Source organism: Anolis carolinensis, unplaced genomic scaffold (assembly GCF_035594765.1).
Source record: "Anolis carolinensis isolate JA03-04 unplaced genomic scaffold, rAnoCar3.1.pri scaffold_13, whole genome shotgun sequence".
NCBI lineage: Eukaryota > Metazoa > Chordata > Lepidosauria > Squamata > Dactyloidae > Anolis > Anolis carolinensis.
The window spans coordinates 8,744,879-8,772,073 of NW_026943824.1; the positions used below are offsets into that span (position 1 = coordinate 8,744,879).

Consider the following 27,195-nt stretch of genomic DNA (forward strand, 5'->3'; position numbering starts at 1 on the left):
CCGTCAGGCAAAAAGTGTTCAACAGGGGAGATATAAGGGGAATTTTGTTGGCTAAAGCTTTTTCCAAACAAGTTTAGACTTTTGCCTCGAGCAAAATACCAAAGAAAAACGAGAACACTTGTCTGTGTGCACGAAAGCCAGGTCACACCTTTCTCTTGAGACCTGCCTTTGAAATATTTCTTTTTCACTTTTAAAAAGGAGTAGTATACATGGAAAACAATTTTCTTTGTAAATAAACTGATCTTCTGAGCAGAGGAAGAGTGTAACATGATACAACCTCCTTCATAACACAGCTATTCTTTGCACCCACGTAAGTGCTAAACCTATACAATGCAAAAATTCTAACAAGTTGCAAAGCGAGTGGGTGAGGAGTTAACTCCAGTCGAAACACTGCTTCCACAGTCAAAACGTGTTGAAATATGGCAGCGAAGGGAGGGTAGATGTTCTTTGAAAGACAAAGTCTTGCTTAATGCCACTTTACAACAAGATGGGGTCTTAAAATGCCTGAATGACATGGTTGTAAGGCCTCTTCTGAAAGAAAAATATCCCTGGAGCCCACAATATTGAATAACTATAGGCCAGTCTTCAATATTCCTTTCTTGGTCATGTATGTGGTCATTTCTTAACTTCAGAGATTTTTTTTGCTTAAAATCTACATACATTTCATTCCAGTTTCAGGTCTGGTTACTTTGATAGCATGAGTATTTATCGAGTGTGATGGCAAGTTGCACATAATCCCGGATGGGAAAGTATACATCTGTTGACAGATGCATTTGATTATATAAAAAAAACATCCCTGGAAAACCTAAAAACTCTTTGAGTGTATAGATGTCTCTGCACCTGATTAATTTTCATATTACAAATTAAGAATGCCCTTAATAAGTCAGGAGGACGTATTCCCTGTCCTCTAAAATGGCAAGGAGCAAAACTAGAATATTTCCCTCCACTCCCACCCCCAAATCTGGATATTGAAGTGTAAACTTGCAATTTATTGGCGTTAGTTACAAAATAAAATGTTAGATCATGATCTCCTATAACATGTGGGTCAGTATGTTTCTGTCATTGCTGTTATCAGAATGAGAAGCAAAATATATTAGGAACTCCAAACACTTCTAACAGGCCATGTAGGTCCGCAGTTCCTCTTCGCGTTCAAGGCTGGCATTTCAGATGCCACACAGATATCACTAGGTCCATCGTTTCCTCCATCCAGAGCGAAACCAGTTCTGCCCCATACAAAGGGGAATCAGAGCCTCGATGTGGCTTTTTTGCCTGCTTCGTTCTTGTCTCTCTCTAGTCTTGGGAATTAACCTGATGTGATGATAAGCACAGTCCCCCCTTTGTCATGACGCTGGCTGTTGCACTGTCCCTTTAAGATACCACATGCCTCCCTGGCTTACACAACAGTCCTGGAAGAAAGGCAAATATGGTTAGAAGCATTCTTATAATCAAACAGGGGAATTCCAGACAAGAAACAACCAGGGCCAGCTAACACCACCCAACAAAGGATTCCCCTCAGGCAAGAAGCAGCCAGGTTTTGAATCTGCAAGGCCATTAAATGCTAATCAAGCTGGCCATTTGCAACATTCACACTTGCCTCCAACATACAAGGGTTCTTTCTCCCAACCTGGACTTTCCGCAGATTTGTGAGAATACAAAAGAATACCTTTTAACACACAGAGGGAGGAGGATCAGTCTAAAGAAAAATGACTTTCAAAGGTCTCCTAGGGATTTCAGAGAAGGCTTGAAATAACACCTGCCAGCTGGCCCCATTATCCTGCTGCTGCGGGATAAACAAATGCTTTTTAAAGGGGAATCTAATTAAAAGCTTCAAAATATTGATGCAGCAGGTAAAAGTATGACCGCAATTAAGGAGACGGACAGCAGCCCTTTGACAATAACTCTGAAAATCCGACTGAGTGCACTACAGCCAATATCACCCAATTTATAACTGAATGTACACAAACGTGTGAGCAGTGATGGCCATGTCTTGCATGCAGAGCAGTGGTTTGTTTTATGTCAATTAAATATTCACAGGGATGAATGCTTGGAGCGCAATTGCATACTTTGCATGCAGTCGATGACAGGTTCAATCCCAGAGATCATTAAGGAGAGGATGGGGATGATGGGGATGGGCCGAGCCGGACCGGGGCGCAGGCTGTTGAGTAACCAGCTGCAGCCAGCTGCAATGAATCACTCTGATCATTCATAAGTTCGAGGCCAGCTCGGAGCCCAGTGTTTGTCTTGTCTTTGTTCTATGTTAAGGCATTGAATGTTTGCCTTATATGTGTAATGTGATCCGCCCTGAGTCCCCTTCGGGGTGAGAGGGCGGAATATAAATACTGTAAATAAATAAATAAATAAATAAATGATGCCTGAAGCATGGAGTGAGTAACGCAGAGCCATGAACAGACTCCATATAAAGCGACATCCAGCTACGTTATGTTGCATCTCCTGCTCTTCCCTGCAGGATACCTTCTTTGCCTATTTTCCACCTAATGCATGTTGCAAATAGAAAGCAGGGTCAATTGAGTTGCAACTCTTAGCTTGCTGATTGTTACCTTCAAGACTTTATCCACCTCCTGCTTATCGATGCCGTCTCCATATTCCTGGGCAAGCCGATTTTGGATGACATTTCTACGCACTCTGTAGTTTTTGGAAAAAATATCAAGCAAAATTTGCCTGTGCTTTGAGACCAAGAAAGAATGAAAAAAGAAGAAATTTCAGGTTAATATATTTAAAAAATGGACAGAGGCAAACGAGAAAATCAGTATTAAGATCAAGCATGCAGCCCTAGTATTAAACCAAGATGCCGCTAACGAACCATAGTGCTCTGGACTTGGAATGTATGGTTACCAATTTCAGAGTAAACCAAGATCCCAACACACTCCAAACTTGGTTTAATAAAAATTTGGGGTTTTTTATCGTGCCAAAAAGACTTGAGAACATACTTCAAGTCGCCTCTGGTGTGAGAGAATTGGCCATCTACAACGACGTTGTCCAGGGGATGCCCGAATGTGTTGCTGGGAGGCTTCCCCGCAAGCTAGAGCTGACAGACGGGAGCTCTGTCTCGCAGATTCGAACTGGCAACCTTCAGGTCAGCAATTTAACCTTCAGATTAGCAGTTCAGCTAGCAGAAGGGTTTAACCCTTTGTGCCACTGCGGCTCCTATAAAAATTGGTAGTCATAGTTTAGATAAAATGAGAACTTCCACATTGCATTCAGTTGTGCTGCAACATGGGGGTTCCATGGTGTGAGGAAGGTGGCAAATAAATAATAAATAAAATATAAAATATGAAATAAATGTACTGGTAATATAAAGCAATTAAAGCAATCTAAAATAAAACGATCTATATGCATGATAAGCAATCTCCAGGTTACAAACATCCAACTTACAAGCGGACTCATAATTAACAACAGGGATGAGACAACAGGAAGTGAGAGGAATCTACCCCTTGGAAGGGAAATTCCCTCCTGGAAGATTTATTATCATGAGGAACAGAGGTTTCCACTGAACCTTTCTCACCAATCCTTGTTTCCACATAATGCCACATTTTTCAAAATCCAATTCTCATTGGGGGAGAAAATGAGGTGGAATCTTTTGAACAGGGGCACAGACTGCAAAACAAACACCGCAAGGATATTAACCTTTCCCTGGGCCATCTCCCTGCTCTTCTAAAGAAAAACAGAGGGATGGGGGGGCTAGAAGTGTTTGTTGTTTTTTGGGGGTGGCAATCTGCAGCACATTCTTCACAAAATTGCCCCCCATAATTCCCAACAAATTGATGTTAACCAACACTGACCAGAAGGACTTAATTCTCCAGGCTCAGGCTCTTTCTAGTGAGCTGAAGCCCCTTAACCTGACAAATAATGCGCAAAATGCCACCCTGAATCCCATTTGGGGAGAAATGTGGGATCTACATTCAAGAAATAAATGGGTTTTTGTCCTTTGCTGGAGGGATCATTGCAAAGCACGGAGTCCGCCAGAGCTTACCTGGTCAAACATGTCACCGACTTCCCATAGTGCAAAGACCTTTTGTTCATCCGGTAATGCAGCCGTCTGCGGAGGAAACTACAAACAGGTTGTGCCAGTTAGGATTATTGGCTTTAGGGCATTAAAAAAAACAACACAGGAAAAAGGCTAATTCAATTAAGATTTTGCATTGGTCCATTGCATGCAGAAGGGAGAACATAAGGTTTTACAATCTGTGTCAATCAAAGGCACTAACAATGGGATAGAACAATCTATAAAAAACACCTGATTTTATCTCAAGGGCATAAGGCAGTGGTTCTCAACCTGTGGGTCCCCAGATGTTTTGGCCTTCAGCTCCCAGAAATCCTAACAGCTGGTAAACTGGCTGGGATTTCTGGGAGTTGTAGGCCAAAGGACCTGGGGACTCAGAGGTTGAGAACCACTAGCATAAAGAAAACAGGAGATGGCACTAAAGTTGCTTCTGTGGGTTTCAAGACATAGGGTGATCAATAATTCTACCTGCGCTTCCTTCTCTAAGAGGAATTGCCAATTGCAAAGAAGTTCCAAAATCTGCCAAAAACACATTTCTGCCAGAAAATGCCCTAAATGGCTAAATCATCAATGGCCACGCTATTCTGGGAATTTCTTGTGAGGTCTGTTGGAAACTAGGCAGATGTATAAACCCCACTTGCCTAGTTTTCAATAGACGTCACAACCTCTGAGGATGCCTGCCATAGATGTGAGTAAAATGTCAGGAGAGAATGCTTCTGGAACATGGCCATACAGCCCGGAAAACACACAACAAACCCTGTGATTCCGGCCATGAAAGCCTTCAACAACACAGAAGATGTACTGTAGGGCAGGGCTGTCAAACTCAAACTCACAGCATGCCAATCTTCATTTGCTAATGCAACACATAATAATTAGTAGCAAAATAAGATTAAAATAAGAGGATCACTTACAGGCACCATGATTTGCTTGCAGCCCAGGTCCAACACCATGTCCTGCAACGTTTTGTCTGAAATGCCGCTAAACAAGAGGTTCCCAGGAGGAAGGCTGGCCACGTGGAGATTAAACAAGCGCTTCAGCTCATTCAGGGTTAAGACATACTGTCTCCTAAACGTTGCCACCAAAAAGGCTCTCAGTTCTTGGGTGACCCTCTCCTGAACTGGCAAATGGCCGTTTAAGGAGTCCACTGAGTTCTCTTCCAAATGGATACCGTTGGCCAGTCCGTTATTCAGGCCATCGCAGGCCGATGTGTCCATTGGCTCCTCATCGCTAAGGGGCTCCTCCTTTATGCGGACCCCAAGAACGTCCATCTGACAGAAGGCTTGGCTCTCGGCCTTCCGCTTCTGCAAGTCTTGCTCCAGTTGCCCGTAGCTCTGCTTAACTTTTGCGATGGCCAGGTTGACCCTCTGTTCTCCGGAAACCAGCAACGGAGCAGCTGCACATAAAAGGAGAACAGGTATGGATGAATTTGGGCAAAGAACCTGAGATGTTAAGCTGAATTAATTTTGTTTACTCAAGTGTACCATCACTCATAATGGTGGTTTGCTCATAGCAGCTATCCTGAAGCCTCTGGGTCTGGAGCTACACTGTCATATAATGCACTTTTAGAATACAAATTAACTGCATTAAACTGCAATTTTTGAGTCTATACTGCCATATAATACAGCTCAATGCAGTTAATCTGCATTCTGAAACTGCATTGTATGGCAGCATAGATCTAGTTTGGGAATAATAATAATAATAAATAATACTTGTGCAACCAAATGAGGAAATTGTCAAAGAAACAGGTCTGTCATGGAGATGGGAAACTCACTCCCCAAAAGCCTGTTTGAAAAGTCAGTTTTTTAGGGTCTTCCTAAACACACAAACAAAAAACATTTCAGAATGATAAAGGTTTGCCTAAGTGCTGTTTACAGAAACTAGCAAGAATCCTGTTGGCAAAATACAGGCGCATAAAGGTAGCTTAACACACAGCTGGAGTTCAAGGAATGGCTCTGTACTCAGTTAAGCCCCAAGGAGACCATTCCCTGTTGACACCTGATGCAATGGAGAGACACTTCAAATGGTATAAATGAGGGGAAGGAATGGAAAGTGTACTTTAACAGGAGTGGGAAAGATATGGCAGTATCCATGCAGCCATATTTTTATCTCCTCCTACCATTTTAGGCCCAGGGAGAGGATTTTAAGAAGTGAACAAAGCAACTTTTCTTGTTAAAGAACACTTCTCCTGAATCTATCTTGACCCAGGGGGCCAGAGATGCCTATTTATTTATTTACCTATTTATTAATAGGATGGTGTGTTCTTCAAGAAAGTCAGTACTAATCCAGTATCTCATACATTTTGGGTGGGGTGGGAAAAAAGAGCAACACAAGCGGATGTCTATTCACTTAAAGTCATTTGCATGTTTTGATGGCCCACAATTTGCATCACTTTCCATAACCAGTGAATCCTCCATAAGCATCCAGTAATTAAGGGCCTCTACAAAAATTCTCTAGGATTGTAGCAAAGATTCTCATCCAGCTTCCTTTTCTGCCAGAACGTATATGAATACATTATAAGTAACCCTAGTTAGCCATAATGACTTTTATTGTTTTTTAAATGTAAATTTAAAAACAATGTAATTTGGTTGTTTTTTTTTCAAGCATTCTGCCATTTTGTCCCCATTAGCACCACTTTGATCATTACTTATTTGCACAGTGTCATCAGTATGCAATGTATGAATTCTGCAAAACCTTTGCTTGCTCCCCTTCAGAAAGAGAAAGCAATGGAATGAAAAAAACTGGAACCACCCCTTTAAAACAAAAAAGTGGTGACTGTGTATGTTCACTAATTTCCTTGGGGAGGGTTTTGAAATCTGTAACAAAAGCCTTTTGAAAAGCAACTACCAAGGTCCAGATCCTGTCGGCTTTACCCGACAACTTCCAAACACAGAGGAATGTCAAGGCCCAAACCCAAGGGAGCCGAAAAACAAAGCCCTCGATGCATAAACACCCAGGACATCTGTGTAACACAGACTCCTTTAAATCAGGGCTGCCACTAAGACTGCTAATCGCCTTTCAGACTGCCCAGATAGTAATCCTTCCAAGCAGATCTTGGCTGGGAAGAAAAACAGGAAGGGCAAAGGGGAGGGGGAAAAAGCAAGGTCCATTCATGCTCTCCGTGGGTCAATTCCTCTTATCATTTCCAGAGTCTGGAAAGAAGCCAAATGTTGAATTTGAAACTGCCACGCTCACTTACGCGAATTCTTTACTCAACTGTCTCAGACTCGCTCTCTTTTTATTTTACTTCCCAAATCTCTCCTCTAAGCTTTATGATGGAAGAAGAATGCCTTTGGAGACCTCACCTGTTCCCTCCTCTGGAAGAGCCACAAGAGTCTTTGGGGCAAAAGACTGGTGGCTAAACCAGTTTAAAAAGAGCGGATATGATTATTTCAAACAAGCTTGGTTCACTTCATGGAAAATATTCATGAATTTTCTTCTTACCTCCCAGGAAGGGTGTGCCAATGTGTTGAGACAGCTTGTTGAAAAAAGCTATCAGCCACTGCAAGTTTTCCCAGTCCTTTTTGGCCAACATTTTGGGAACCAAAAAAAAAATTTGTGCAAAAAAAGTATTGCACAAAATATACTGCTTTGCACTTTTTAATGCACAAAAACAGTGTTATTAAGTTTTCATGAGTCCTAGAAATGTGAAAAATCACCAAATGTGTGTGAACCTTTTCACAATCTAATCTGTTGGGGGACAAATTTTGGTTTCCTTCTTGCACATAAGAATTGAGCAGGAAAAGATCTACATGCCTCCTGGTTCGGATGCAACAACTACTTTGGTTCAACGAACTGTGTCAGTCTTTCTCTCCATCTCTATTGTAATCTCATTTAACTCTACTCCTTTCTTAGACCACAGTTTCCTCTGCTGTTTGATCAGAGAAACCGTGGCTCAAGGGATCCCTGTAAACCAGAGTCTTGAACTAAAATATAGAAATAAAACCCACGTCGACGTAATGCAAGGCTGCAAAAGCAGTAGGCAATAAAGCATTAAAAAGAAGATTGAGATTTTTTTTACCAGTTTGAGCAGCCTGTTTCTTTGGCGCCATGTGTTCTTTTGCCAGGTTGTATACCTTCTCTAACCTGAAGAAAAGACAAAAGTATACGTTATTTGTTGTTTCCAATTCATGATAATCCTAAGGTGAACCTATCACAGGGTTTTCTTGGCCAGATTTGTTCAGATGAGCTTTTGCCTTCCTGAGATTCAGTGGGTGGGACTTGGCCAAAGCTCCTCATTGATTTCTGAGCAGGGATTCAAACCTTGGTCTCCAGAGTCATAGTCCAGCACTCAGATGACTACACAAACTATATATATTTTCCAGAATATCACCATAGTGTTTTGAATTAGATCAATTCACTAATAAGGGTGACACATTCATACATACAGTACACACACGCACGCACACACACACACACACATAGTGTGTATGGATGTATGTAACAGCCTAATCAGTGAATTGATCTAATTCAAAACACTATGGTGATACTCTGGAAAATATAAGCCACTCGCCCTTAAAATTATACAAGGGATAGAAATCACATAGCTGATTCTTCAGTTATTACTGAAGACTCCAGAAGACAAAATAAATGCTCCCAAATGGGGGAAGATAAGACTCCCTTCCCTGAAATGGGAAAACCGTTTCTAAGTGGCAGAAACCTCCACCAAAAAAACACCCTTCCATGTTTTATTTTAGCCAAAAATCAATTTAAAGACTGAAACTCAACCATAACATTCTGGTCACTTCCAGTTTTGTTGTAAAGTACTGGTGTGGCTCTGACAGAGTCCCAACGCAGGGAAAAATGTCCCCGGAACCCCTGGAAAATACCCAAGTCTACATGACACCATAGATATTTAAATGGCATTTTCAGGATGTACTCTGTTTGGCCAAACCAATGGCTCTTCAAATCAATCTGCCAATTTAGGGCCACAGCCAAGCGTCACATTCTTTATTCTTCACTGCATGCCCTTCTCACCCCGTTCCCTGGGAAAGGTGAATCAAACCATTTACTTGGCCTGGATCCCCATCCAGAGCATCTGCTGCCTCTGGACCACGTCCGGATGCTTTCTGACAAAATCCTCGTCATACTGGAGCTTGAATTCCCAGCCTCTGTTTATCCTCAGGAATGACATGTGCTCCAAGAAGTCCTTCACATCTTCTGGGCCAAGCTAGAAAAAAACCAAGAATTTATGTATATACAGACAGTCCTCATGTTATGAACAGGAGAGGTTCTGTAGGTTGGTCTTAAGTTGAATTTATATGTAAGTCGGAACAGGTACATTTTAAGTGTAACTCCAGCCAAATAGATGTATAACTCCATGATAACTTTCAGGATTGCATTTATCTTCCGAGCAATAGATTTCTCTCACTTCCTGCATCCAAGTGAGCTCCCCAATATCAGAAATGGAAACCTGAACTGGGGAAAAGGCTGTTGCCACTTTGTAGATCAATGGAAGTCTCAACCAGACCTTCTCATAATTTTTCATAATTTAAATGGATTCAGATCAGAATGGGGTACTCTATGCAGGATGCCTAGACATAGACTTCATCAGACGTCTTTCCTGGAAATTCCCATTTGGGTGAACCACAAGGTTTTGGGATATTTTGAAGACTGGGTCTTGAGACAGACGGTCGAGTAGAACATCAAGCCTGAACCCCATTCAATTCACTGTAAAGGAAACTCACTTTTGTTACAGTTGCAACTTCTTTCCGGACCACCCAGCGGTCTTTTGTGAACTTCCACATCTGAGAAGAGATAATCACAATTGAAATTATACACACACACACACACACACACACATAAAACTTTGACATTTTTACATGATAGTGATTGGAGACTAATTGAGACAGGATAATAGATGTCTTTGATACTCACAACAAAATCTCTTCCACGGCAAAGAACTTCTGCTGGGACTCCGCTGTGTGGGCTGGAGGTGTCCTTTGGGTACAGGACATCGCTGTTTGTGAAGATAAAGCCTTGTGAGTTGCAGCTCCTCGTGTGATTAATACAATGGCTCCAGGCACCTTCCCATTCAGCCTGGATTACAAACTGCTCGAGTCTCTCAAAAAAGACCAAAGCCCTTGATACATTACACTCCAAGGGATTTCACAAAGCAAACAGTACATTAAAACCGGTCATGTCAGGCCTGGCAGGGATACAGAATGCACTCAAGAGGGGGGGGGGGGGGGGAATTCAGAAAGACCTTTCAAAAACGTTATTTTATATTGTTTCAAAACCTAAACACTACACCTACTTCTCAAAGCATGGAAAGTTTTTTTGGATGCTCATATTTTCCAAAATTTCAAATGTGCTTTGAGCAATATCAGAAAAACATATAAAACCCACTATTTTATGCCCAGAAGCCCTGGAATTCATGGATTGGGTTTAAGAAAGCCTTTTTTAAAGCTACAAAATGGGTTTACCAGCAATGATAAGTTGGTTCTCGCAGAAGCAGAGGCAGCAGGAGGACATTTTTGCTCCCTGGCTTCAGGTAGGATTTGGCTAAGATTTGGCTAAGATTTTAAACTGAGTGTGGGCTTGGCTCCTGTGGTCAAAGTCTAACTGTTGTGTGACTGTTGTGTTGAAAGAGAGCCAGGTACTTAAGTTGATTGACAGCAGGCATTGTCCCCTGTTAATTGAGTTTCTGGGAAAGCTTTATTAGCCAGTGAAAAAGGCACCTTTACTAACTATCCTTTGCAGTACATACAGGAAACAAAGCAACATAAACAAATACACAAAGAGGTGGTTTGTTGCAGTTTGCACATAAAGTGCATGCATATTACTTAACTGTACAAAGATCCCACTTGGCCACCACGCTCACCAAGAGATGCAACAAAAGCAAAACATTCCCATCACATGCACCAGCTGTGGCATGTTCCGCTTTTTCACACAAAAACTAGACAACTACATCTGCTCCAAATGCAAACAGATGACTCTGATGGAGCAGAGGATCCAACAGCTCGAGCACCGTATTAAGACCCTTAAGGACATTCAGGCACTCGAGCTCTTCTTGGACACTGCACAACACGCTGCTGTAGATCAGCAGCCTGCATCACACCAACACCACCAAGACCATGATCAAGAACCTTATGGGGAGATCAACTCAAAGGTAGACAACCCTCAGGCTTGGAAGGAGGTCACCCATAGAAGGAGACGCAGGACCAGGCAGCCTCCGCAGAACTCCTCTGCTCAGCTGCATTTACACAACAGATTTGAAATTCTTACATCATTAACATACAATCAGGAAACACATCTTGTGGAGGACCACAGTTTCTTAGATACCACTCAGTGGACCACCCTGGATCAATGCGCAGGGGATAGCCCTGACGGGGACAGTGCATCACCACAGTCACACTTATGTAATCATGCAAATGCTCCATCCCCAATCATACAGCAACAGGAACATCCTTGGGAGAGTAATGGGCTCTCGGATGTATCTCAATGGATTGTCATTGATGAATGCACTGGGGATGTTGAGGAGGAGGACAACACTTTACACCTACATGATTCACTTCAACAGGAACACTCTTCAGGGGACATACACACTGTCTTGCACAAAAGGGACCATGTCAATCCTCAAAGGAAACAGGTCTTGGTAGTAGGTGACTCCCTCCTTAGAGGAACGGAAGCCATCATTTCCAGACCGGATGGGATGGCTCGAGAAACATGCTGCCTCCCGGGGGCAAAAATACACCATATCACTCAGAGGCTCAGCAGGCTCCTAAAGCCCCATCACCCTCCCCACCTTATGTTGATTCATGTAGGTACCAATGACACCGCTAGGCATACTTTTCAAAAGATCACAAATGATTTTCGAGCTCTGGGAACAAAGCTAAAACTGTATAATGTACATGTGATCTTTTCATCCCTCCTCCCTGTTGTAGGACACGGCTCTACAAGGGCCGGAAAAATAGTACAGGTCAATAACTGGCTCAGAAAATGGTGTCAAGAGGAGCATTTTGGCTTCCTTGACCATGGTCTACTCTTCCAAGAGGATGGACTACTAGCAAGCGATGGGGTGCATCTCACACAAGTAGGAAAACATCTTTTTGCACACAGACTCACAAACCTCATCAGGCGCACTTTAAACTAGATCCACTGGGGGAGGGGAACAACAGCCTGGCGAACACTATATTACCCACGACCACAGGAAACCGTCGAAAGGCTAAACGGAGGGCTGCACAAACACAGCAAGGACCAAGTACAGAGAGCACAATAATCCCATATAAACAGTTCGAGGGGAGGTCACAGGGGCTTACATGTCTTTACACTAATGCTCAGAGCATGGGAAATAAGCAAGACGAACTCCAACTCCTAGCACAGCACCACACATACGATGTCATAGGCATCACTGAAACCTGGTGGGATGACTCCCATCACTGGAATTTAACCATTGAGGGCTATAACCTCTTTCACAGAAATAGAACAAAGGGCAGAGGAGGGGGAGTAGCTTTATATGTCAAAAACATTTACGTTGCAGAAGAAATGCAAGACTGTAATCCGGGAAACCAGCTTGAAAGCATCTGGATAAGAATCAAGGGAACCGGGACTCAAAAAGATCTTGTCGTGGGTGTCTACTACAGACCTCCGAGTCAGGATGAAGGACTTGATGAAGCCTTCTGTCAACAGCTGACCAAACAGGCACAAAGAAGAGATATAGTAGTCATGGGCGATTTCAATTATCCCGATATCTGCTGGAAAACAAACTCAGCCAAGAGTACAAAGTCCAACAAATTCCTCACTTGCCTTGCAGATAATTTTATGGTCCAGAAGGTAGAAGAGGCAACAAGGGGATCAGCAACTCTTGATCTAATCTTAACAAAGTGGAAGACCTGATCAATACAGTTGAAGTGGTTGGATCCTTAGGGGCAAGTGACCATATGCTCCTGCAGTTTGCAATACAAAGGAATGCTGAAACTAAGACAAGTCAAACACGCATTCTGGACTTTAAGAGAGCTGACTTCCAAAAAATGAAGGAATTACTGAGCGGCATTCCATGGACACCGATATTAAAAAACAAGGGAGTTAAGGATGGATGGGAGTTTTTCAAAATTGAAATACTCAAGGCGCAAATGCAAACAGTGCCAACAAAGAAGAAAAATAAGACAAGTGCAAAGAAGCCAGAATGGATGTCCAAAGAACTTCTAACTGAGCTAAAGCTCAAAAGTGACATGCACAAGAAGTGGAAAAGGGGAGAAATCACCAAAGAAGAATTCAAACGTATAGCCAACACCTGTAGGGAAAAGGTTCGCAAGGCTAAAGCGCAAAATGAGCTCAGGCTTGCCAGGGACATAAAAAACAACAAAAAAGGCTTTTTTGCTTACGTTGGTAGAAAAAGGAAGAAAAAGGAGGCGATAGGGCCATTGCAAGGAGAAGATGGGGTGATGGCGACAGGGGACAGGGAAAAGGCAGAACTACTTAATGCCTTCTTTGCCTCGGTCTTCTCAGAAAAAGAAAGCCATCTTCAACCTCAGCAACACGGAATGGACGAAGGATTGGGGGAAATCCAACCCCAAATAGGGAAACAAGTTGTCCAGGAACACTTGGCCTCTCTAAACGAATTCAAGTCCCCAGGGCCAGATCAGCTACACCCAAGAGTACTGAAGGAACTAGCGGAAGTTATTTCAGAACCACTGGCAATTATCTTCGAGAGTTCTTGGAGAACGGGAGAAGTCCCAGCAGATTGGAGGAGGGCGAATGTGGTCCCTATCTTCAAGAAGGGAAAAAAGAACGACCCAAACAATTACCGTCCGGTCAGCCTCACATCAATACCAGGCAAAATTCTGGAAAAGATCATTAAGGAAGTGGTCTGCGAACACTTAGAAACAAATGCGGTCATTGCTAATAGTCAACACGGATTTACCAAAAACAAGTCATGCCAGACTAATCTGATCTCTTTTTTCGATAGAGTTACGAGTTGGGTCGATACAGGGAATGCTGTGGATGTAGCCTACCTGGATTTCAGTAAGGCCTTCGACAAAGTCCCCCACGACCTTCTGGCAAACAAACTAGTAAAATGTGGGCTAGACAAAACTACGGTTAGGTGGATCTGTAATTGGCTAAGCGAACGAACCCAAAGGGTGCTCACCAATGCGTCGTCTTCATCATGGAAAGAAGTGACAAGTGGAGTGCCGCAGGGCTCCGTCCTGGGCCCGGTTCTGTTCAACATCTTTATTAACGACTTAGACGAAGGGTTAGAAGGCACGATCATCAAGTTTGCAGATGACACAAAACTGGGAGGGATAGCTAACACTCCAGAAGACAGGAGCAGAATTCAAAACGATCTTGACAGACTAGAGAGATGGGCCAAAACTAACAAAATGAAGTTCAACAGGGACAAATGCAAGATACTTCACTTCGGCAGAAAAAATGGAAATCAAAGATACAGAATGGGGGACGCCTGGCTTGACAGCAGTGTGTGCGAAAAAGACCTTGGAGTCCTCGTGGACAACAAGTTAAACATGAGCCAACAATGTGATGCGGCTGCTAAAAAAGCCAACGGGATTCTGGCCTGCATCAATAGGGGAATAGCGTCTAGATCCAGGGAAGTTATGCTCCCCCTCTATTCTGCCTTGGTCAGACCACACCTGGAATACTGCGTCCAATTTTGGGCACCACAGTTGAAGGGAGATGTTGACAAGCTGGAAAGCGTCCAGAGGAGGGCGACTAAAATGATTAAGGGTCTGGAGAACAAGCCCTATGAGGAGCGGCTTAAAGAGCTGGGCATGTTTAGCCTGCAGAAGAGAAGGCTGAGAGGAGACATGATAGCCATGTACAAATACGTGAGGGGAAGTCATAGGGAGGAGGGAGCAAGCTTGTTTTCTGCTGCCCTGCAGACTAGGACACGGAACAATGGCTTCAAACTACAGGAAAGGAGATTCCACCTGAACATCAGGAAGAACTTCCTCACTGTGAGAGCTGTTTGACAGTGGAACTCTCTCCCCGGGGCCGTGGTGGAGGCTCCTTCCTTGGAGGCTTTTAAGCAGAGGCTGGATGGCCATCTGTCGGGGGTGCTTTGAATGCGATTTCCTGCTTCTTAGCAGGGGGTTCGACTAGATGGCCCATGTGGTCTCTTCCAACTCTACTATTCTATGATTCTATGATAAGGCCCCTCTGCCCCTTGCTTAGCTAACTGAGGGCCCTTCCACACAGCCATATAGCCTAGAATATCAAGACAGAAAACCCCACAGTATTTGCTTTGACCTGGGTTATCTGAGTCCACACTGCCATATATCCCAGCCCAAAGCCTAGCTGCTTCATGCCTGGGGGAATCCTTTGTTGGGAGGTGTTAGCTGGCCCTGATTGTTTTATGTCTGGACTTTCCCTGTTTCCTGGGTGTTGTTCTTTATTTACTGTCCAAAAACAGGGGAATTCCAGACAGGAAACAATCAGAGCCAGCTAATGCATGTTAATAATTTGGCATTCAATTTGGCTCTGCTACCCCCCCCCCCCCAAAGCAAAAAAAAGAACAATAGAGCTTATTTCATAATGAGAGGCACTGGAACAAAAGGGACCTTTACCTTTTCACCACCCAGTTTCCCTGCACCAACAGCGCCACCTGCTGGATGCAACGCAAGGCTGCTGTGGGATCCGTCCCAGAAGCCAAGAGGCTCATCAGGTTTGCAAACGCAATGACTTTCACTGAAGGTGAAGACAAACAAAACAGAATGCTTTAGAGATTCTGGAAATTATGTAACTCTGCCTCCTTCTTGACGTGTTAGACTAAAACCCAAATAAGCCACAGCCAAGTTGGCTGGGAAAATGGGAGTTGTAATCCAACACATCTGGAGAACAATATAATGGAGCTGGGGCTTTCAGGGTTGGAAGACTAAGGGCATCTTCATTATCAGAGAAGGTGATAATAATAATAATAACTTTATTTTTATACCCCGCCCCATCTCCTCGAAGGGACTCGGGGCGGCTTACATGGGGCCTTGCCCGATACAATATAATAACAATAACAAAACAATAACACAATTATCCCAACAATAAAAACATCAGCATCAATAAAACAGTCATTAAAATCAACATGCAGCATAAAATGTTAAAAACAGGAGACTAATTCATAGATCTAGGCCAAAGTGCAGAATATTCCGAAATGGAGAGAGGTAGTTTCACAGCTAAAATGGACAATAAAGTGCAATGTAATAATGGCAACGCATCAACAATGGAGCTATTTTAGAATGGGTAGATAAATCAAACCCACAACAATTAAACATCAAAGGCCTTTTGGAAGAGCCAGGTTTTTAGGCTCTTCCGGAAGGAGAGGAGGGTAGGGGCCTGTCTGATCTCTCTAGGGAGCAAGTTCCAAAGCCGGGGGGCCACGACGGAGAAGGCCCTCTCTCTTGTCCCCACCAACCGCGACTACAGTAGAGTCTCACTTATCCAAGCTAAACGGGCTGGCAGAAGCTTGGATAAGCGAATATCTTGAATAATAAGGAGGGATTAAGGAAAAGCCTATTAAACATCAAATTAGGTTGTGATTTTACAAATTAAGCACCAAAACTTCATGTTATACAACAAATTTGACAGAAAAAGTAGTTCAATATGCAGTAATGTTATGTTGTAATTACTGTATTTACAAATTTAGCACCAAAATATTATTTATTCCCCCTCCCCCCCCCCCCCCCCCAGATGGCGTAGTGGACTAAGTGACTTGAAGGTTGGGTTGCTGACCTGAAAGCTGCCAGGTTCGAATCCCCCCTGGGGAGAGCGTGGATGAGCTCCCTCTATCAGCTCCAGCTCCATGCGGGGACATGAGAGAAGCCTCCCACAAGGATGGTGAAACATCAAAACATCCGGGTGTCCCCTGGGCAACGTCCTTGCAGACGGCCAATTCTCTCACTCCAGAAGCAACTCCGGTTGCTCCTGACACAGGGAGAAAAAAAAACCCCAAAATATATTACAGTAGAGTCTCACTTATCCAACACTTGCTTATCCAACGTTCTGGATTATCCAACACATTTTTGTAGTCAATGTTTCCAATATATCCTGATATTTTGGTGCTAAATTCATAAATACAGTAATTACTACATAGCATTACTGCACACTGAACTACTTTTTCTGCTAAATTTGTTGTCTAACATGATGTTTTGGTGCTTCATTTGTAAAATCATAACCTAATTTGATGTTTAATAGGCTTTTCCTTAATGCCTCCTTATTATCCAACATATTCACTTATCCAACATTCTGCCGGCCCGTTTATGTTGGATAAGTGAGACTCTACTGTATATTGAAAACACTGACTACAAAAATGGCTTGGATAATCCTGAGGCTTGGATAAGTGAGACTCTACTGTATCTGCATTTCTCATCAGGTTTCCCTGGTAACTCTGAATTTAGCTGTAATTCTCATACTAGTATTGGGAGGATGGACTTGAGCTTTCCCTGTAATAACAGAAGTTTCTTTAGATGTCGCAGTCTTGGAATTAAGGCCCATTAGCTTTACCAAAGACCTGTTCTGCATGGGAATGAAAACTGCTAGGACTGATTTGATGATATGCATCAATCTTTACGTTTTTAGATTGTCTTCTTAGGAAGCTGACTACAGAGACTGTCACAATAAATACTCATACTTCAAAGAGCTTAGTTTTTAGGAGCATTGACAAGTGGGATAAATGCCATAACAACATACCATTTTTCATTAAGATCTTGATTTGATCAGCAAGGGGCAGAGTTCTCAGCTGAGCCATGGAGAGGACGTTGCTAGGAGCCACAGGTTTGTCCCTGCAGGCAAAGGGAAACGCATTAAGACAACCAAAAAAACAAAACAAAAACACTCACACACCCCAACACATTGGTTTCTCTGCAGGACAGCCCTGGAAGCGAAGCAGGAGGAGACGGCATAACTACATTTGCAAATAAAGGTTGGGCCTCCCTTATACAAAATTATTTGGACATCATGATCTACAGATTGCCAGAAATTATCTGGTTTTTCAGATGTGCTAGACAGAGACATGCTGGTTGAAGAAATACCATATTTACTCAAGTGTCGTGCATTGAGCCCTGACCATTAAATTAGAGGTGATGTCCCTTAAACAGGAGCTCCAAGTGCTCCTGAAGCAGATTCCCCTTTTGCTTTGACTCAGCACTAAGATTATTGTATTACACAAATCTCATGTGGTTTTGGGAAGGTAATTTAGCCAAAAAAGGTGAACATTAGTTTCATATGGTACTTGAGTAAATCCAAAATCTAAGCCTTTTCATCCCGATCCACTTACTTCTCCTCTTCCACACTTGGCGGTACTAGCATCATCAGGTATTCACTGTAGAAAGACAAAGAACACATCCTTACAACACTGCCATTCAGGGAACTATCAGACAACAAAAGGCTTCTTGAGAAACTGCAAGTTGCTCCTGGTGTGAGAGAACTGGCTGCCTGCAAGGACACTGCCTAGGGGATGCCCAGATGTTTTACCATCCTGTGGGAGGCTTCTCTCATGCCCCTGCATGGGAAGCTGGAGCTGACAGATGGGAGCTCACCCTGCCCCCCGGATTTGAACTGTCGACCTTTAAAACTCTCATTTTAAAGGCTGCTGCTACAATTAGAATATAGGTTTCCCCTGAAGTGAGAACAGTTCCCCACAAATAATCCAAGGAATTAAAAATGTTTTTTTTACCTTGGGGATTTAATTAATTCGGTATTTCCAGCTATGCCATGACCTTGACTAAACAAATACTGGCGTTCATGTTCCGAGCGGCTGTCCTAAGAAACATGGGGAGAAAGCCCAAGATTCATGATGGGATAGGGATTCCAAGCAATCTTTAGGCATTGAATTGGTTTGCACATAAACAACCATCTGGATCCCACTGTGCTTAAATCTCCATGTAAGTACTGTACAGCGTTAAACAGAATAGCTGGAATTCTTTTCACATTGCAATCAGAGAGGCACTCAGAAGCTCAGAAACAAAGATGCCTAGCATTTTTATTGTAAAAACATCATTTACTTGTCCTAATGGATGAGACAATTCTCTGGAAATGAAAGAACCTTTGTGCACCAGTCTACATTCCTACAAACAACTAGTATTAAAATAATAATTTTTATACTCCGCCTCCATCTCCCCGCAGGGACTCGGAGTGGCTAACGTGGGGCCAAATAACCACAATAAAGCAGGATAAAATACATACAAAACAAAACAAGCATCATCAACAAATGGTTTAAACAGAATAAAACATCATTTAGAACAATAAAGTAGCAATTAAATAAAAACCGCCATATAAAAGTAGTTTTATAGGCACTGCATCTATGGATTCAACCAACCACTGAACAAATAAAATAAAACATCCCCCCCTCTCTTACTCACTCATTCACACAGACACACCTACAGCCAAAAGATGCAAACATTTACCTTTAAACCGTAATAATGGAGGTGGACCCAATGCTCCTCAGCTTGTCTTTTCTGCAAGAATTCGTAAGACTGAACTCGTCGCTGGCGTGCCTGCTCTGACTCCGGGCGGGAGAACCTTACCTGAAAAGTGTTATTCTCATTACAAGCTGATAGGACCAAATCACTTCAAGTGATTTCGAATTGCTACGTTGGCAGAAGCTGGAGCTGACAGTGGGAGCTCACTCCACTCCCCGGATTCGAACCGCCGACCTTTCTGTCAGCAAATTCAGCAGCTCAGCGGTTTAATCCACTGTACCACCGAGGGCTCCATACACATAATAAAAATCTGTAGGTGTGTGGCTGAGGTGTCCACTTACATAGACAAGCTCCGACTTCCACAAACAGCCCTAGCTCCCACTACTCAGGAGACACCAATGGCCCTCCCTCCAATGACATTGCAGGTTATAGAGAGCACCATGAACATGTCCAAGAGCCCTGTCAATGTCCTCCACAAATACCATACTGCCCACCACCCAAGTCAAGGCTTTCATACAGGGATAATTTTATCATAGATTTTATGTGTTTCTTCCACAACAGACATCCCAGTGTTCGTTACTCTCTCCATTGGTGTGGAATTTGCATGATCCCGTCCACTGTCTCTCCCATAACTCTTTCCTATTCTTGCATTAAAAAGGTCCCAAGTTCAATTGCAGCATCTTCAGTTATGACAGTCATGCATTCCAGCATTCCTCTCTACTGGTGGTGCTGGAAGGAGTTGACTGGACTTGCAGTCCAATACCTGGCTGAAGCTCCACTACTGACAATACTGGATTAGAATCTTTTGTCTTTGTATAAGACAGCTTCCTCAGTAACAAAGTGAAGCCAAACTTACAGTTCTTACATAGTTAGAGGGGGTTCTACGTACCGTAATCTGCTTGACATCTTCTTCGGCTTCATCTTGAGAAGAATCGCCAGCTGTGGCAAGAAAAACAAGACCATTAGAATGAACGTAATATGATGATCAAAGATCTGGAAAATACTGTTACGTTTTCTGGAGCTGTTGAAGGAACTATCTTGTCCTGTTTTGCATCTTGGAAGCCTACAAACAGGACCAGAACATTATGGTTTAGGAATTATGGAAGTTAGGGATTAAAAAACCCTCTAATTTTCTATCAAGCTTTTAGAAATTAATTATCTTCCTGGCATTGTTGTTCCCGAAGCAAACTGCTTCTGGACCTGGAAATGGCACATTTATCACATTTGGTTGGACAAAAGTGAGGCTGGAGGAAACATACGACTCCCTTGTTGCAGTAGTTCCACCGTCTCCCATTCTGTTTCTGGGCACAATTCAAAATGTTGGTCATAATCTATAAAACTCAATATGGCTTTGATCTGACAAGTCTATCTCCTCAAATGAAACTGCTGATCTTCAGGGGAGGCGCTTTCGCTATTTTGTAAGCTGCCTTGAGCCACAGTTTGAAGAAAAGGTAAGATATAAAGAAAGGGATGGATGGAGATGAAAAAAATATGTTTCGTTCTCATTAAAATGCACAAAATTTTGTCAGCAGTCTTGTCTCATGACAGTTGTTATCAGAGCATGAAATATTTCCCTGTCTGAATTTTTTTTACAATAGATGGCTCTTTAAAATCATGGATATGTAAACAGATATAATTTATTTTAAAAGGGTTTAAAAGGAATTAAAAGAATGCTACTTAGAGTTTCCTATAGAGGATGAGAAACTGAAAAATATGCCTGTGCTCTCATTAACTTAAAGACTGGATGTGAGCTGCCCCGAGTCCCTTCGGGGAGATGGTGGCAAGATACAAAGCATTATTATTATTATTATTATTTCAGAAATAACCTTGGTTAATACAAATTTCCTCTCCATCTGACACTGACAGCCTCACCATGCATTAATTTTCTTAATTCACATGGAAAGCCCACTTCAACTATTGGTGTCATCGCAAGGGAGTCCCTATCAAGTGACTCACGTTCATTAGCAGCTTCTCTTTCCCGGTATTTAGCATCTGCTTTGTCCAAATAAGTGAAACTGGGCCTCATTTGCAAGATTCCATGCAGTGGTGTAAGGTGGAGTTCACCTGAAGGGAATACAATATATTTTCATTCATTCATCACATTATAATAGTAGTATTTTAATAGTCTTTCACTTTATGGCCAAAATTCTTAGCTTTAAAAATACCACTTCAAGAAATAATACTAAAAAAGAAATAAGAAACCCCACTTCAAATAGTTTGGTGTTTAGTGATATTGCTAGCTGCCTTGGACGCTTTTGTTACAGTGGAAAGGTAGAAAAAACATTTAACAACTTAATAAAATAAATAAAAATTTAAAACAATGACTCTTCTTTTTAAAAGGTGATGGAAACCTTGAGATTTCAAGTTACCTTTCCTGTAGATAGCAGCAGCGTATCGTGAAATGTTACTGGTGGTTTGCGAAGAGCAGAAAGTTTGCTTGTCCATCAACTTCCTGCAAAATATACAAAGTTGCTTAGATTGTGACCAGTTGAGAGAAAAATGTCAACCACTCAGGATCAGAGAAAAGATAGTTCTAGAGTTAGGGTTAGATCTCTGGGTGATCCAAGTAATATTATGAAAATGTATACCACTTGAAAGCTTAAGGACTTTTATATGAAAGGACTGAGAGGAACTCCCATCGTCATCTGTCCAAACATAATGACAAAAAAGGGATCTGAGACCACGCCTCTAGGATACATTGACACACAGCACCTGGATCCTAAACCGTGGCCACACTTACGAGGAATACGTGTTTGTTTCATCTGTACAGGTGCCGTCGACGTTGAGCGCAATTTGTTCCCCTTTGCTGCGACAGTAATTGGGATTCAAGGTGTCAATAGCCATTTCCAGCTCAACCTAGTAGTTGAATAAGGACAAAGGAACACTTAAAATGCAAGGGAATATCTACAACGGTGTTTCTCAACCTGAGGGTCGGGAGCCCTGGGGTGGGGGAGGCTGTGAGGAAGGTGTCAGAGTGGTTGCCAAAGGCCAGTATTTTCTGTTGGTCGTGGGGAAGGGGTTGGTCGTGGGTTCTGTGTGGGAAGTTTGGCCCAATACTATTGTTGGTGGGGTTCAAGCGGCTCTTTGATTGTAGGTGGACTATAAATCCCAGCAACTACAACTCCCAAATGCCAAGGTCTATTTTCCCCGAAATCCACCAGTGTTCAAATTTGCGCATATTGAGTATTTGTGCCAAGTTTGGTCCAGATCCATCACTGTTTTGAATCCATAGTGCTCTCTGGATGTAGGTGAACGATAACTCCAAAACCCAAGGTCAATGCCCACCAAACCCTTCCAGTATTTTCTGTTGGTCATGGGAGTTCTGTGTACCAAGTTTGGTTCATTTTCATCATTGGTGGAGTTCAGAATGCTCTTCGATTGTAGGTGAACTATAAATCTCAGCAACTACAACTCCCAAATAACAAAATCAATTCCCCCCAACCCCTAAAGCAGAAAATAAAAACTGAATATTTTAATATTTAACACATCAACCAAGAGGCAGCGAGATGGGCTAAGAAGGGAATATACCTAGATGGGATCCTTCACCCCAATAAACCTTAATTTTTTTAAGTAGTTTATGGTAATTTGGAGGGAAAAGAAACCTCCAAAAAAGAGGTTTAAAATTACACTCAACCTTTTGCTGCTTCGGTTTTATCTTGGCTGACAAGTGAGTAACTTCATCGTATGTCATCGATGCCGGACGAATGGGATACTAGAAAAGAACAAAATTGCTGAACTAATTCATTTTTTAAAAATAGTATAGCTTTAAAACATGCACTTTCATTTCCCCACTCCCCCGCCCCAAAGTTAATTCAAAAATACCTGGAACAGATAGAGTTTCTCGGACAGACTTTTGGCCAGGTACACGTCAATCTAGAAATAGGGAACAAAATAGACATATTCCACTGGTAGTAGAACAAAACATATATTTGTCTCCCCCATCAAAGACAGTGGCCTTATTTACTCCCAATGAATGTAAGAGTTGGATGGACAATTTTTTTGCTGTTTCCCTTTTTGCTGCAATTCTGCATTTGCTGCTGTGACACCACTGTCACCTATGCCAACATGAAGGTTTTTTTTGGGAGGGGTGGGGGGGTGGGTGGGAAGGGCAGAGCCATTTGCCAGAGAAAGCTGAAGATTTGAAAATCTACAACTCCTGTGGTCCCATATCCATTAAAGTGGTGCCAAACTGCATTAGTTACATTGTGCAGATGCGCCCATTATTACAACAGCCAACAAGTTCTCAGCCTGAGGAGGCTGCCCCTGTTTCCCTTGAAGTAAGAGCGGCCCCAATTGTAAGACACTGCTCTTAATCATCAAACCCCAATTTGCCTTCATTCTGAACTATTCAGGCTGACAAGTCCAGAGAAGACAGGGAACATTCTTTGATCAGTGCAAACGTTAACACAAAAGATGATAAAAAGAAACAAGACCTATTTATTTACCTCCTGTATAATTGGGTCATCTTCTTCATTTGCCATAGTAGCATCGAAAGAAAAATGGACTTGGAGTATTGCCTAGAGCTGGCTGAAAGAAAACATAGCAAGGATCAGTTAGGTCATCACTACTCATTCCATAATAAACACACAGAATTGGCAACTGGTAATTGAAAAACTCATTCAACCCCATCAATTGTTTACTCTTTACTTCTTCAGTGGGGAAAAGATGCAGAGGCATGCAAGGGATCCCTTTCCTTGTCCTTTCTACCATATTTCTTCAACCTCTGATTCATGAAGACAAGAAGAGCAAGAAGGAATCTATATAGTCTTTCTGCAGATCATTGTGGAGAAAATGCACATAGTGGGTTGAGTGTCAGACTATGACGCTGGAGAATCTGTTTGGCCATTGAAAGCCATCTTGGGCAAGTCATACTCTCAAAGACCTGAACCAAACCTTAGTGGATATAAGGGACCAATGTAATATTTATCTCCATATGATTAAAAACATCATTGGTAAGGTTGGAAGATTAAAGTGCTTGCATAAAGGCACAGAACCAACCACAAGAAACATGTTTACTAACAGAATTACCAACACCAGTGGTTTATTTAGATTGCAATATTGTATTATGGCTAATGTAATCAATTAGAAAAAAATCATTCAAAAGCAAGCTAAGCTACCTGGGTAGTGAGTCATGGTAAACTTCATAGCTGATTAAAGGGATGAATCCTGCCAGGGCTGAACAGGCTGGGCCTTTGCCACTGAGCCACTCCCTGCTCAAAAGTCAAGGAGGACAGAAGCCCCAAAGACAAACTCAACGCCACTCCTTTTCACCAAGATTGCAGCCGATACAAAACCCATTTATTGATCTCATATAAACACACACACATAGACTCTCAGTTAACCACCACTGGGTTTAGGAGATGCTATGTTTATTTTCTAATTGCTTGACATTTTTTAAAAGGACGAATACTAAACCATAAACTCTGTAATGATTTGATATTAATATTACATACAGGGATTAAAAGCAAAATGATGACAAATAAATACAAACTTAACAGTGGAACTCTCTGCCTTGGGGTGGCTCCTTCTTTGGAGGCTTTTAAACAGAAGTTGGGTGGCCATCTGTCAGGGGTGCTCTGTATGTGCTTTATGGCAGAAACGGGTTGGACTGGATGGCCAATGTGGTCTCTTCCAACTCTATGATTCTATTGTAACATAGTTTTACTGTATTATAAATGTATTTTTATTTAGAGTAATGATTTTGCTGGAGAGTTCTGGTTACAGTAACTAAACCTACTGTAGGTATTTGCATATACACACACACACACACCAATAACAACTCAACACTCATTCGATCAAACTATCTCCACCGACTCATGATCAAGCAATGTTAGCAATATTCCCTATCCAAAACATGTTGTCATCGGGAAGCGAGAATCTTTCTATTTTACTATGGTAGCAACATTTCCTCTACAGAAGAAGCATTAGATTTTGCTCATTTTATCTCAAGTTCCTGGGAGTGACTAAGCTTCCTAGACAAAACAAACTGATGCAATGGGGAAGCAAGACCAGCAGAGATGAGGAAAGCATATATTTTAGTCCTGGCCTAAACCATTCCCTCCCTGATGGCGCTATAACTGGATCTCCCCTGTCTAAATGTTATTTCTGACTCCTCAGGAAGGAGTCTAAAGGAGTTCTGAGTCTGCTGTGAGCGGGATATATTTTGAAATATTTTAACTGTCCATTCTTAATAACACCAATATTCAATTTGATGTCAACATTTATATAGGGTTGTTTTGGCCACTTTGGCCCCTTCTACATTGCCATATAATTTAGATTATCAAAGCAGATAATCCACATTATCTGTTTTGAACAGTATTATTTGAGGGCCCTTCCAGACAAGCCCTATATCCCAAGATCTGATCCCAGGTTTCCGACTTTAAAATGGTTTATATGAGTGCACTGCCAGATAATCTGGTATAAACAGAAAACATGGGATCAGTTCCTAGGATATAGGGCCTGTCTGGAAGGGCCCTGAGTCCACACTACAATATAATCCAGTACAAAGCAGATAATCTGAGTTTTGCATGGCAGTGTAGAAGTGGCCTAAGTGCCCTGTTTCAATGTGAAGATTAGGTAACAGAATGAATGCTACAGGATCCTGGGACTGTGAAGTTTGGGGTCCCATCTACACTGCCATATAAAATCCCTTATCTATCTGCTTCAAAATAGACCTTATGAAATAGGAATGTAATATGGACATGGCTTTAACCCTGGTTTTAATGATATTGTTTTTAATTTATTATTGTTTTTCCTGTTATTTGTATGATTATACAGTAGCTGAATGTGCTATATTACTCATTGGAATCTCATTTGGAGAGAGAAAAACCGGGGCATAAATAAACATAATAATCATTATTATTTTAGACACACATTACTAAGGGGGGTGATTGTGATGTAACTTATACAAGGAGAAGAGGAGGCAGCGGGTGTGTCAACAACAGGCATGGACAGACCTGGGCCCCCACAATTCCTAATACTCTACTGCAGTGGTTCTCAACCTGTGGGTCCCCAGGTGTTTTGGCCTACAACTCCCAGAAATCCCTGCCAGTATACCAGCTGTTAGGATTTCTGGGAGTTAAAGGCCCAAACATCTGGGGACCCACAGCTCAAGAACCACAGGCCCACAGGAATTGTGGGATTTGGAGTCCAAAACTCCTGGAGGGCCCAAATTTGCCCATGCCTGATATGAATTGTGGGATTTGGAGTCCAAAACACCTGGAGGGCCCAAATTTGCCCATGCCTGATATGAATTGTGGGAGTTGGGAGTCCAAAACACCTTGAGGGTCCATGTATTCCCAACGCCTTAACCCAGGCATGGGTAAACTTGGGCCCTGCCTCCAGGTGTTTTGGACTCCAACTCCCACAATTCCTCACAGCCTCAGGCCCTTAAGCGGCTGAGGGGGAAAAGGAAGGGGCTAAGGCTGTGAGGAATTGTGGGAGTTGTTCAAAACACCTGAAGGCAGGGCCCAAGTTTATCCATGCCTGCCTTAACCTGCTGACATGCAAAAGGGAGAGGCTGGAGGGATATTTTTCCTCATGGTTTCCTAAGAATCCCTTTATGAGAGGCAGGCTTGGGACTGAGAGGAAAATGCAGTGTTGATGGCCTTGCAAAGCCCCCTCCCCAGCCCATGACCTGCAGAGGCGAAAGAAAGACCCCCTTTTCCCTTACCTGAGGCTCCGATGGGGAGGAGAGCTGAGGCTCAGCCAGCAGCAGCAGCAGCCGCCATGTTGGTTTCCCTCAGCCGGCGGCCACGTGGGAGGCCGAGGACCGCCTTCCTCTTACCCACAATGCTCTCCGGTGTGTGTGTA

General features: G+C 42.6%; 1 protein-coding gene across 1 annotated transcript; it reads right to left on the reverse strand.

The window, feature by feature from the left end:
* Window positions 1-968: 968 nt before the first annotated feature.
* On the reverse strand, window positions 969-27,190 carry polr3e (RNA polymerase III subunit E). Its single transcript, XM_003229225.4, has 21 exons — window positions 27,056-27,190; window positions 23,829-23,910; window positions 23,206-23,256; window positions 23,018-23,095; window positions 22,124-22,239; window positions 21,753-21,835; window positions 21,340-21,447; window positions 20,273-20,322; window positions 19,369-19,488; window positions 18,639-18,724; window positions 18,240-18,284; window positions 17,654-17,745; window positions 15,541-15,661; window positions 9,896-9,977; window positions 9,706-9,765; window positions 9,031-9,188; window positions 8,040-8,104; window positions 4,933-5,414; window positions 3,992-4,069; window positions 2,559-2,684; window positions 969-1,406 (listed from the first exon to the last, which is right to left on the reverse strand). The coding sequence occupies exons 2-21, from the start codon at window positions 23,862-23,864 to the stop codon at window positions 1,341-1,343; spliced, it is 2,103 nt and encodes a 700-aa protein (XP_003229273.1). The 5' UTR covers window positions 23,865-23,910; window positions 27,056-27,190; the 3' UTR covers window positions 969-1,340.
* Between the last annotated feature and the right edge of the window lie 5 nt (window positions 27,191-27,195).

Excerpts from the sequence above, each read along its gene's own strand:
- polr3e (XM_003229225.4), bottom strand. The coding sequence starts at position 23,864 with ATGGCAAATGAAGAAGATGACCCAATTATACAGGAG. Across the intron at positions 4,070-4,932 it reads GCAAGCAAATCATGGTGCCT|TTTCCTCCGCAGACGGCTGC; the intron begins GTAAGTGATCCT and ends ACCTGTTTGTAG. Across the intron at positions 1,407-2,558 it reads AGGTGGATAAAGTCTTGAAG|GACTGTTGTGTAAGCCAGGG; the intron begins GTAACAATCAGC and ends CCTTTCTTCCAG.